The following is a 12976-nucleotide window of genomic DNA, read 5'->3' as shown; positions in this document are numbered from 1 at the left end:
TTCAGGGACTTGTTCACATTTTAAAGTATTGTTGAAAAATGTTAATAAATTTTGTTTCGTAACAAACCAATAATATTTTGACTACGGGTAGTTTAAAACAATATTAATCGCAAAAAATGCTTATCACCAGGACCCTTCTAGGGGCAAAAGCTAATGCTAAACCACGATTAGAAAGGCTTCTCATGTCAAAAGCTATGTAAGTATTACACCTAATTCCCGGATTATCGAAGATAGCGTTACAAAGGTTTTGTAATTTCGAGTTTGATGGATATCGATGGATGTGTATGTGTAATCGAACCAATATATTAAACATTTGTCCAACTAAGGAGTTATTTTGCTTGTTTGAATAGCATGCTTACATTATTTTAGCTCACCCGAGCACAACCTTTCAACTTGTCTGTTGGTTGTCGTGTGTCAATATTTGCTTTGTGAACACTAGAGCACATATGTATTGCTTCATCTTAAAGAACCGTGTTCAGAACATTTTGTCACAGTCATATCTCGACCGAGTTTGGAACTGGGTCACTTGGTCAAATATAAAACAAAAAGCTTGTCAACACTCTGTATGTCACACGTATTGCTGAATCTTCAGGACACTTGGTTGGACCATTTTTCCCAATGATATCTTAGCCGATTCAGCAACTGAGCCGAGTGGGATGAAAAATAGGCTACTAGGTCAAATTAAAGAGAAAACATGTGAACACTGCTAATGCCTCCATTTATTGGCCAATCGTCAGGAAACATGGTCAGCACATTTTATTAAATGATATCCCGACTAGATTGATAATGGGTTACGGTGGGTCACAAACAAGGTAACTATAATAAATAACAAAAGCTTGTGCGCGCATTGTTTTCGCATTATTTATGATATGTGCTATATGCATATGTTCTTTTTATTTTTTAGCTGACTGAGATTTAGTTTTTGTCCATTGGAAAAAATAGCTGTCATGCAGTACCGTTCCTTTTTTGTTGCTTTTGTAAAACTATTTTAACGCGCTGGAAGTCAGATTTTGACTCCCTCATCATGACACTTGGACAGTAAACATGTGTGATCTTAATCATCTTATGATATCTTAGGTTAGTTAAAAATGATTGCAGTTTGTTAAAAACTGTTGCCCGATGAAGGGGTCGTTTTGTTAGTATATTGTGAAACATGGTGAACACTACATGCTCGGAAGTTTAGTTCCTTTGGTTCTCAGGTGAGCGGCGTAGGGCCTTTGACCCTCTTGTTAAAATTAAATAGCAGGTAGCCAGTAGGAATTTGTGTTTGTGCTTTCATGGTCACTTAGTCTTAAACTAGCTTGGCAGTTTTTATCAAATGTAGCTGTTAATGATTATTGAATACGATTTTGCATGAATGATTACATTAAAGTATATAACTGATATCATTATTTAAATCGAAAATAACAAGTGGTTTCATTTTTAGTATGCAATATTTTCACAGTGCTTACGGCGATGATCCGTTGTTTTCAGCGGTTGCGAGGAAAGTATGCTATGGTACTTAGAAATAGTCAGGTCTCATCAAACATCCTCGAAGAAAAATCTTTATTACTGCAAGTCATTTATATACAACTGTAAAACCTTCACTTCATGGTTAATGTTAAGGTTCCAGTTATTTTATCGTTTCTGGTTCTTGTTCTGGGTTGCAAATAGACATTGCCAAACACAGTAAATGTATGTGTAAAATATACTTTTAATTTTTTTCGAGTTCATCGTGGGTAAATCATAATTTAAAAACGTTGCATTGGAAAAACAAATCAAGTTGTTGCAGTTGTGAGCGTGTGCACAGCATGTTTATTTCCCTATTAATTACACAGACATCCTTCAAGGCAAAAATGTATTGACCTTAATATACACAATAATTAACAAGGACATTTATATGCAATACTGCGATCCTGTCAATTTGTTTTGTTAACGCCCAAGGCATCGTTTCTAGTCCACCAACTGTGTCACTTTAATACGTCAGATCTTTTAACGTGATACAGCAACATATGTTCAGCACTGTTAGATAAACAATTGTGATACCAGTGTCTAGAGAAAATCAATGTCATTGAAATTACTGTCAACCTTTGCTTTAAATAATATTTAAATCACAAGAGCATACCAGATACCTACATCAAGCCAAAAATAGAATATGATTTGTTTTCACTAGCATCGCCCAAAAAAAATAGGTAGATCAGTTTAACTTAAGTAGTTTTCATTATTTCTGTTTACGATGTTCCACTTATATACGAATATGCTATGAATTACAGTAAATGTTACCAATCTCTGTATGAAACACTTTGTTGAGTTATGTGTTATTCTTCATGAAAATTTAATTTAACGAGTAATTTCATCGAATGCAGCAAAATCTATTAATTTTTATTATAGGAAAAGTTATTGCTTTTAGCAAACATGTACGAAAACTCAGCATAAAATACTAAACAGAGTTAATGGTAGGCACAACGAATTATGGTCGTTCGTGTTACTGGAAACAAACTAATGAAATGATGTCATTTCTATCGTTTTCATATATAGAGATGTGATGCTTGTGCCTCGTGCATAAAGTGGCGGCCCAGATAAGCCTGTACGGAGTACACTTTCCGCCTAAAGTGAATCTTTGCTAAGAAGAGACTTTCTTATAAGGCCAAAAAAAAAAATAGTCTTGGTTCAGGGAACCCGACCGACCCTATTTTTTGCCCCCGACCCTAACGATTTTTTTGGTCCATGGAAAAAAATCTGATGGCGAAAATGCTAAAATCTCGTAAAATTTCATTGAAAACAGCCACCAATTAAACCTGGATTGGTTTTCTATATTTTTCTCTTTGTTTCAATGAAAGTGTTCGCAATTTGAACAGTGAACAATAACCGGTCTGCACGTGTATACGAGACATCGCTTGACCTTATTGTTATTGAAGTGCGCATGCTAGCTGGCCAATCAACATTGAGCTCGCTTACACATGAAATGACGTTGTTAAATGAAATGTAAAAATGGGTGGAGCTATGGAGTAATATTCGGTCATTCATGCGCAGACACTGTGCACTTTGAATACACAGTTAATATTGTCGTCTGCAAACAAAATAGCGGCCGGTCGCAAATGTCGTATTATTAAAGATTAAAAATGAAAAGAAGCGTGACAATATTTTAATTATTTCCAAGCTGTCTATTGATCTGAATTTAAAAGTGATAATTAAATAATTAGTTCTATGTCGATGATGTTACAACTTTCTGCCAATTTCCGATCGAAATGAAAAGATGATAATTAATTAATTTGTTTGTTTTACTCGCACACTATGCTAACTGACAGCAGCGTATTTTAATCAAATAAAAATGTGAAAAACACGCGCGGTTTAATTTTAATTAACATTTCTAATTTTTAACACATAGGAAGAGTCATTCATCTACACTACTATAAAAATGGAAGTAACCACTTTGTCTCTAAAGTCGCTAACATGGCGTCTTTAACCTTAAAGCGTTGTTGGACGAAAAAGAGTCATAACAAAAAAAAATAATTAAAACACAAAACACTAGAACATTCAAAGAGTCATGGAAACTTGACAACAATTGGCTTCGCTTTGATAATGAATCAAAATCAATGTACTGTGACGCCCTTAGCCTGTACAAACCAATAGCAACATTCAAATTTATGTACACTGCTCACTTCCTGTGCGATGCGCTCAAACCCATTGCCATTTTATCAAAAAATGTACCAGAAGAAAGACTTGTGGTATTCTGAGGTTACCCTCCTTTTGACAGCCACTATTCAGACTCTTGAGCACCTGTCGGAGACTAGGTCAGGTCTCATGATGAAAAAAATTCTGAAGGTCACACCCCAAACACCAGAGACTGATAAAGATGGCTTGTTCACTTTTGAATATGAAGGTCACACTATCACAGACAGACAAAGAAAAAATGGTTGGCTAAAAGAAATTTTGGGCCAGCGCTAGCCCTGAAGAAGTGCATAAAGAGCTAGGAATATTGAATAATATACAACGACTAAATACCACATGTGCAATATTAATCATTTGGTCAGTGTTTAAACAATCATGGGTGCATTAACTGACCCTTTTTCACCCTGAAATCAGTCGACTGGTAAAAAAAAAAAAAAAAAAAAAAAAAGAAAAAACCTACCTACCCTCCTACATTTTTCTGGCCATGTTCCCTGAACCAAGACTATTTTTTTTTTGGCCTAAAGTAAAACACCATACAAGCGGAAAGTGTCGTCCCTGATTTGCCTGTGCGGACTCCAGATCCTATTCAGGGACGCCTTGGTGTAATGGATATGGTTTCCGCCTAGCGACTGGGAGGTCAACGATTCGATCCCCACTGTGCGAGCATTCTTTAGATCTCCCCCAAAGACGCCAAGTACTGGTTCTAGGCCCAGGAAACGAACTCGATGGCTATTCAATAAGCCTCAGGCTTTCGATGCAATCGAGCTAAAATAAATAGGTTTAAACTAATCTGGGACGACTGTTCACGCTTTAGTATAAAGCTCCGTTGTCCCATAGCGGAACTCATATGCAAATGAAAGTCACAAAAGTACGCATTTAACTCAAGGCGTTATGTACATGTGTATTTCGGTTTCGGTCGATAGCAAATGCAGTTAAATATTCATAGGATTCCAATTAATTAATGACAAAAGGCATCTGCTAGTTGTGGGAAGATTTACCAATCGAGTTCACTGCCGGTCAATGAATTAATGTGTTTAATGTCGATCAGGACATTGGATTGTTGTCGTCGTATACTTACCAGCTTTAATATACTTGTTAAGTATGCACAAGGCAATGTAAATTAAGTCACCATATAATTTATGTACATGGTGTGTCTGGATTGTTTGGGTTTTTTTTCGAAGTAAAAAGTAACATGTTATAAGTAGTGTGCAGTAAAAATATATGAAACCGAATTTAAATGAAAGTTGGTAAAACATATGTTAGACAACTGCAGCAGGTTGGGTGTGTTTAAATGGCATGGACCATCGTCGTATTCATAACGTTGACTAGCTAAAGAAACTTCAGCGTACAGTTTATAAAGTATTGACAGACCTGTATAAAGTCGCGCCAGTCAAAAATCATAACAAGCGACATTTAAAGTTATGGTAGCCAGAACTAAACGTTGACTAGCGGATTGTTTGTCCACCAAGCCCGCTAAACAACCTAAAAACTACTTGCAAGCATAAACCGTTTTTTAAATTTTAAGATCCATCATGCAACTGCATTTTCTGTAAGCATTTTTGCTTCATTGACACGAGTCAGCTGGGTGCAGTAATTTGAAACTCGAACCAAAGTACCTACAATTAGCGAGATTAAATTGTAACCAGTAATTAATTTAAAACCGGCTACTGCTTGTTACGACTCCTTTGGCGACCGCAATATTTAGTACGTGGTGACAGAGGCCATGTAAAGACAACAGGCCGCTTGTTCATTTACATGTTGAACTTCTTGGATGGCGTGAGCTTGACAACTACATATATGTGTTTAATGATTTAGATCAGTACCTATGTTTATCGTGGGAAAACATGCATAATAAGCAAGTTTGTATTGTGACCCTCATTTTTAGACTAAGAGTGTTGATACCATGCATTTTTCTTTGTAATCATCTTTATTAAGTTTGATTTTGACGGAAATAACTAAGGCATCAAACAATTTATTCCTGAAATGAATGTGAACAAAAAGTGTCAAAAATGTATAATTTTCCTCCAAATACACAAAAAATACGTCATTATAATAAGATAATGTCAAATTTTAATTATTATTGAATTTAATGCGAAATAAAATATCATTTTTATTATCAAATTGATCATAACAAAAAACATTGCATATCCGTGTAGTGTTGTTTGGCTTGTTTAACGATGACGTCAAAATTATGAGATATATATAAAGCAATATTTTACCCACGTTTCTTCACATAATTGAAATGCGTTGTCCACTGGCATAAATTGAATATGCCTTCCAATGCGCGAGTTCGACATCCGTTTTGGGATTTATTATTTCCGAACATACTTAAAGCCACATACCTTGACATGAAATACATGTTAATCAATACATATAGATGCAATTTGAAAGTTTGCAAAATTGTCATTGAATCTATAGCCTAGTTAGCAAGTTTTTTTTCTTTTTTTAAAACCGAAAGTAGGATTCCTATACGTATACGTCCATTTCGACAAACGCGATTATTTTTAAGTTTTAAAGCGCAAAAAAAGACGGATTTCTACTTTGTAACCACCAGATATATTCTAATTGGCATAGATAAAATATGTTTCTTATTTATACTTAAATTTACTATGCCATGTATGTAATTTCAATGTGTGTGGCTTTAATTTTAAAAAATCTATTTATAAACATGTATTACATAATTCATTCTTTACTTAAAGTCATTGACTTAGAGAAGTGCAATTATTCAACCTTACACCGTTGAAGTTCGCGCGTTTTTGTCAAGAAGAAATGCAAATACACGTTTTATTTTTATTAATTCCTAGAAATTGTAATTGCTTTTAAATAATTTAACGAATGCACATTCTACATTTATCAAATACTGAATTACTTAACATACGCGCTTTCACTTTCAAACGTTTATTATTTTGTTGCATGGTGCAGTTTTGACGTTGATGAATAATTCGTTGACATTTTACGCTACGTTAAAATTTAGACGTTTAATAATATGTTAGGTTTCAAGCGTTAAAATGTGCCTGTCAAAAACTGACTCAAGTCTATGCAAGTGAATCCATTCATTTTGCTCCAACATGTAATTAAATTAGACTTGATTTACACGCAATACAGTTGCACGCAGTTTTTATTATTAAACCACTTAACAGTTATAAAATCCATGAATTCCAAATAGTCGATTTCAAAATCATTGTTTCAACTTCACAATATGTACGCTTTAATAAATTTTATATATGTTTCGAAACCTTGGTCTAGATAGGCATGCTACATCCTAGTATCTAGTTTGGTGCCACGATTAAAATCGTGGTCTGAATCGTGAAGTTATCGTGGTTATCGTATCAAATCGTATCGGGTATTATCAAGTATTTTTCAGAACTTTTAAAAAATCTACGAAAAACACGATAACATGCGACCAAGTGTTGATCTGGGTATTTTTATATCGAATTGCAGCGTAACAAAGCGTGACAAAATTATCAATTTATCCAGTTATCTTTTTTGTCACCGTTGATCATATTCATGGAAACACTTCATATTCTGGTCTGATCCGTTGCTATGTTAATAATAAACAAAGCCGATAGTAAATCGGGCTGAGATAATATCATTCGGTTCAAGTCCGGGATACCACTGATTAAATCGTGAACAATTTCGCAGCAATATCATATCGTATCGTAACGAAACGCATCGATTATTGGTTTACGTAGATTAACTTATCCCTAATACAATAGCGTACTAATACTAACTCGATCGTGGTGATCGTGTCGAATATAGAAGCAGTCGTGGAATAATTATAAACACTCTCATAGGATCGGATACGATCGTATCTGATTTGGATGTAAGCCGTATCAGATCATGGCACGAGTAATGGTCAAATCATGATTAGATCGCAATCATTTGCAGAGCAGCGTATCGTTATGTACGGACACGCATGATATCGTATCTAAGCTTGAAACCTAAGAGAAATACAACGATGAGTTACGAGTAGCCAATCGTGGTGCTCGTGTCGGATCGAAATACAATTGGAACGTAGCATTAGCGTACGTTGTTCTTATGTTGTGATTTATTAAATTAAACAGGTTTACTTCTAATTACTAACATAGTTATAAGTTCCAGTGTTCTATGAAGGATCATTCTTATAACGCTACTCGCAACGGTTACCTAACTTGAAGTTCCATATTAGAACTAACTTTGCTTGGAATCAATTAACGTCAACATGCTAACATAATTTTTTATTTATTTCTTTTTTAAACATACCAATAATGCAAAATGATGAAACTTGGAAAAGCATTGATCTTTTGAGCTTAAGTTGGAACTGTAAAACAACAGTCCTATCGATTAATGGCGGGTATAATATCAATACACACATCGTGTTACTGTAATATGCGTAGATATACTGTTTTAATATAAATTTACGTATTCGTTTAAATTGTTCTGTTGAATTATGCGTGTATGAGCAGTTAAAGTTATCTGTTTACAATGATAAATAGTTTCAGTTTTGGTGAACCCTTTTGGGACGAATACACGCTTTTATCTTTTGTTAAATATCGTCGTATTAAACGATCAATTTCACTCCCCGTATAATCCTGCAAACATGTAGCTCGAGTGACTGAATTATCAAAATAAATATTTACATTCATCCCGCTCTCTTTCAAACACTTTGAGAGTTCGAAATGAGGAGTGAAAAGGTTTTAAGATCAAGTGATTGCTTTATTTAACGAATTAATGAATGCATAGATGTGTTCATGACCTTCGGTCTTTTTGGTGCAGTATACACGTATATATCAAGCTATATTTAAAGAATTAAACGCTGACGTTTAATTTCTGTAGGACAGTTTTTAAGTTGTTAATCTGAATATTAGCCTATACTTCTGCATGAGATTCCCCAATTACCACGCAGAGTTGTCGTTCCATGCTCTCACATACAATCTCTGCCATCACAAGAAAATCCTGCCAGATTTGGAAGGATTCTATTTTTTGTTTAAGTATTTTATTATGAAAAGAAGCATAATTTTCTTTGATATTTTGAAAAATGTGTATAAGTTTAGGTTCATGATAAAAAAATAAGTACACCTAAAGTAAAGAAGTTAAATTAACAACGGTAAAATTATTGCATCTCGTGGCAATTTTTTAATTAAGGTAATTCATTTGTTATAATGAACCTAAACTTAAACACTAATTTCAAAATATATCTGAAAATGATACTACGTTTCATAATATATTGCTCAAACAACAGAACATAAAATCCTACCTAATCTGGTAGGATTTTCTTCTAATGGCAGAGATTGTATGTGATAGCATGGAACGACAACTCTGCGTGGAGATTGCGGCGGTCGAAGACTCCCAGTTGATTTCAAGTCAATATTACGATCCGGGCGTGTACCATGTCCCAGAGACATTTTAAGTGTTTTATAAAACGTATATATTACCTGGTAATAGTGCTCATTTTATTTATGTCTGTTCACAAATATCATGTATAATGGATATGCCCGAAACGTCGAAATATTCATACTTATTATGTTGAGAAATTATTGTTTTTTGCATCATGTAACTATTATCTTTGATTTAAAACAGCAAGTTATGAATCACAAACAAAACGAGGCTCTACAAAGTGTACGGTGCATTTAATTGACACCAATGCACATCGATTAATTTTCTTTATTTATTAGCCGATCAACTTGAAATGTCAGCTTTCATTCTTTGAGTTATGTATACATGGATATGTAAAAACAAAAACAGCACAAGATACCGACGGTATTCGCCGATATACTTTTTAACAGCTTAATTTCTTATGAACATAAATTAAAAACGTACATAAAAATATTCCTCTGTAGCGCAATAACTTGTTGAGAGTATACGAGTCCTGCTCTGTGAAATGGGGGTTTAATGCATGTGCGTAAAGTGTCGTCCCAGATAAGCCTATGCAGTCCGCTCTGTGCAAAAAGGTTTTTAATGCATGTGCGAAAAGAGTCGTCCCAGATTAGCCTATGCAGTCCGCACATGCTAATCAGGGACGACACTTTCCGCTTTTATGATATTTGTTGTTTCAAGAAAGTCTCTTCTTAGCAAAAATCAAGTTTAGGAGGAAAATGTCGTTCCTGATTAGCATGTGCGGACTGCAATGGATAGTATAGGACGACACTTAACGTACATGCATTAAACCCCCTTTTCACAGAGCGCGGCTCATTTATTTTGTATAATGACACATACGATGTACGCATTTTAAAAAAGCACCTGAATATGTTAGTAATTATCAAAATGTATGTACATGTGTATTACAAAGCTAACACTCATGCCCGTTTATTGACCCCGATAAATTACATTATTAAACTGAGACCTCCGTGAGTTATTTAATATATACGGGCTAAGATTGCGATCTTTAGAAATAAGTTAGAAAGTGTTAAATTTGCCTTACATTGACACAAATGGGTAACTTTTTAGAGAAATTATATACCATGAACAATTAAATAATGGTACTCAACCAGTGCATGATTTATTGTGATACGGTCATATCCGTTATTCGTTTCGTATGGAGGTATAACGTTTTCGTCACCGCTTTCCATATACATTCGGAACAACGAACAATTCTACGTATTGCGTGTGTTTTGCTTATAAGAACAGAGAATACATATTTCTCTGCTTTTTTATATTTAATAGTGTGATTTTAATAATTTCAATCAAATTGTGAGTTTATTTGATATTCACGTGTCGTTTAATGATTGAAAACAGCAACATGTTTTCTACCATTACACGTATTGTTGAAAAACAATAGCTAACGTATAACCTCATAATATAAAAGTCCAAGTACATGTATTAAATCATTGGACTTGAACGTTAAATAAAATTAATACTATTTCTTCTGCTGAATATCAAAGGCCTAACATAGTTTGTGTATTTGGGTTTGTTGCATGTTTTCGTCTTCTTCACTTTATTGTGGAAAGTTGATAAACTTCAACAAGAAAGCATCTTCCATCTTTTACTAGATTAGTTGGCCTTTAAAATACTCACTATGACACGATGTAACGCCTAAATAGCTCCGTAACTCGGGAGATATCAACTACTTAAGTAAAAACAGCGGTGGAGAATTTTAAGTATTACGAATCCAACCGATTTCAGTCGCGATGTAATGGTGAAATCTCTACGGGGGCGGGGGATGAGCAGATAGTTGTTGTCGCTTCAAAGGAAGACGCCCGTGAACCACCAGCAAACACATATCTCTAGTCGTACCTTAAGTACTCATGTAGCTCCACACAACACTGAAAAAAAAACAATATACAATATCGGTGTGATTAAAAAATATAAACCTATACTATTCTGTCCGCGGAATCTTGAAGCGGGATGAAAATATTGATATTCATGTCCTGTTCGCCCGTCCTTCCGTCCTCTCTAAAAGCCACAGTTATGACTCAATCTTGAAGAGACTTGTTTATCTACTAAAGGTTTCCAAACGATGCATATCAAGGGCGTAAAACTTTGTTAAACTCGATATAACACTTTGCTTATCGATATTATAATTATAATTACATGTATACGTATTAAACCTAAACGACGAATGTGTTTGCACCTATCCTATAAACACCATTTCTTGTGTTTTTTGTTTCGCTATAAATTATTAGCAACGAAGCTCTACATATGATTTCAACACGGAGCGTATATTGTCTCATTTAGAGTCCGTGATTTCTATAAACTTATTATATACATGTTTCATGCTTACAAATTTCGTAAAAATCAAATTTCCGAAATATTAAATGTGTTATTCGACACAAATATTAACCTATTTACTAAGCTACAGTTCAGGCGTTTGTTTTATTATAATAAACGAGTGAAACATAATATACACCTTTCGAACAATCGAACGCTCGCCTATGGGTTTTAAATTTTATCAATGTGTATTTAAAACGCTGATATGAGTGGTTGTAAATAATATTCACCTCTCCACTATAACACAATACATTACGCTGACTTGCAGTTTATCTGTATTTACAACTCAGTAGCTCAACAAACAAATAATATCTGTCAATAGAACTATAAGTAAAGGGTGTATTGGTCTTTGATCTTTGCACTACTTTAGAGTTATATTATCAAGCGAAATAAAGGTTCCTTTGCACAATACTGTTTTCCTTGTCGGTGTATTCTGTTCACTTTTCAAGGAAATAAAATTAATAAATGCAAAAAGGGACCTATACAAACTTATAGGTCCCTGATGCAAATGTGTGTAGAATTAGGGCTGTCCGAAATTGATTCAAATTTACCGCCATTGCAGTGCATTCGGCAACCTTGGCCATGATTTAGCACATGCGCAGTGGCGCGTTAAATGACAGCTCTTTAACTAAATGTTTACGAAGTGTTTTTGTTATTTTCAGATAAAAGATGAGCTCCAAAAAGGATCAAATGACTTTGGAGCAATGTTTCGATTTACTCAAACAGAAACAGGTGAGTTATGTATTCATTTTAACTTGAAATTTGATTAATTTAATATCAAAAGATACCGGTGTTTTACACCTGCCAATCAATGAACTTTCAGGTATTGCTATCGACATGTACACTTTGTATGATAAAAAATAAATAAATTCCGTGTTCATTATGATGTTTCATAAAAACAGAAAAGTTTAATGCCCTGACATGTAATTCAGTTTTAGTTGAGAACGATATTTAGCTAGTTATTAAATGGGCGTCGACGGCTCACAGTCACAGGCAGCAGTATCATAAATTTGCAGTATCATTACCCCCCCCCCCCGAGCTTACCCCAGGGGTTCCAGATTGTTAAATGTACACCTATTGTGTATGGTTTGACTTTTCAACAACGAATATTGACAAACATACACAGTTTGAAAAAATAACCCTCGTATAGGTATTATATCTACACAAGGTATGAAACGCACTATATGCCTATTGCTGAAAGATTGTGGAACACTGGACGTGACCTTTTTCATCGAAAACACACATGTTCCCATGCAGTTGCCGACAAAATCCAACTGGATTCGTTAAAAGACAGTAAAAGCAACGAGATTACACTACTAACCGATCTCATGCTCGGCTAATAACTTTAATATTCAATTAAATTCGACTTTCTTGCTACATGTCTGTGTTTTGCTTTCATATTTTGTCGATCGAATACTCGGTTCTAAAACGCCATATCATTGGCCAACACAATGAGAACAACCAACCAGATGACGCGTTATAAAATTAAAATGGTGTACATGATGTAGATGACAGATAGCGAGAAAGTCAAATTTAATTGAATATTAAAGTTATTAGCCGCGCAGGAGATCGGTTAGTTGTGTAAGAGAGCGAGGAACTTGTTCACAGATTTTCGCATTAAAAATATGACAATTACTGA

The 12976-nt window shown here is 34.6% G+C and overlaps 1 protein-coding gene across 10 annotated transcripts in view; it reads left to right on the top strand.

Moving 5' to 3' along the window:
• LOC127847138 (dystonin-like) overlaps positions 1–12976 on the top strand; it is a 144781-nt gene that overhangs the window by 10514 nt on the left and 121291 nt on the right. For 9 of the 10 annotated variants that reach the window (XR_008033836.1, XM_052378805.1, XM_052378794.1 and 6 more), the window contains exon 2: positions 12000–12069. Coding sequence is in view for 9 of the 10 variants with exons in the window: in XM_052378805.1 (XP_052234765.1) it covers positions 12007–12069 (63 nt within the window). In the remaining variant the exon portion in view is untranslated. Of the gene's footprint in view, positions 1–11923; positions 12070–12976 lie in introns of those variants that run through there. The other variant, XM_052378793.1, reaches the window with a different exon arrangement.

This window comes from Dreissena polymorpha, chromosome 10, assembly GCF_020536995.1.
Source record: "Dreissena polymorpha isolate Duluth1 chromosome 10, UMN_Dpol_1.0, whole genome shotgun sequence".
Lineage (NCBI taxonomy): Eukaryota > Metazoa > Mollusca > Bivalvia > Myida > Dreissenidae > Dreissena > Dreissena polymorpha.
The sequence above is the reverse complement of the archived record's forward strand: the minus strand, read 5'-3'. Positions and strand labels throughout refer to the sequence as shown.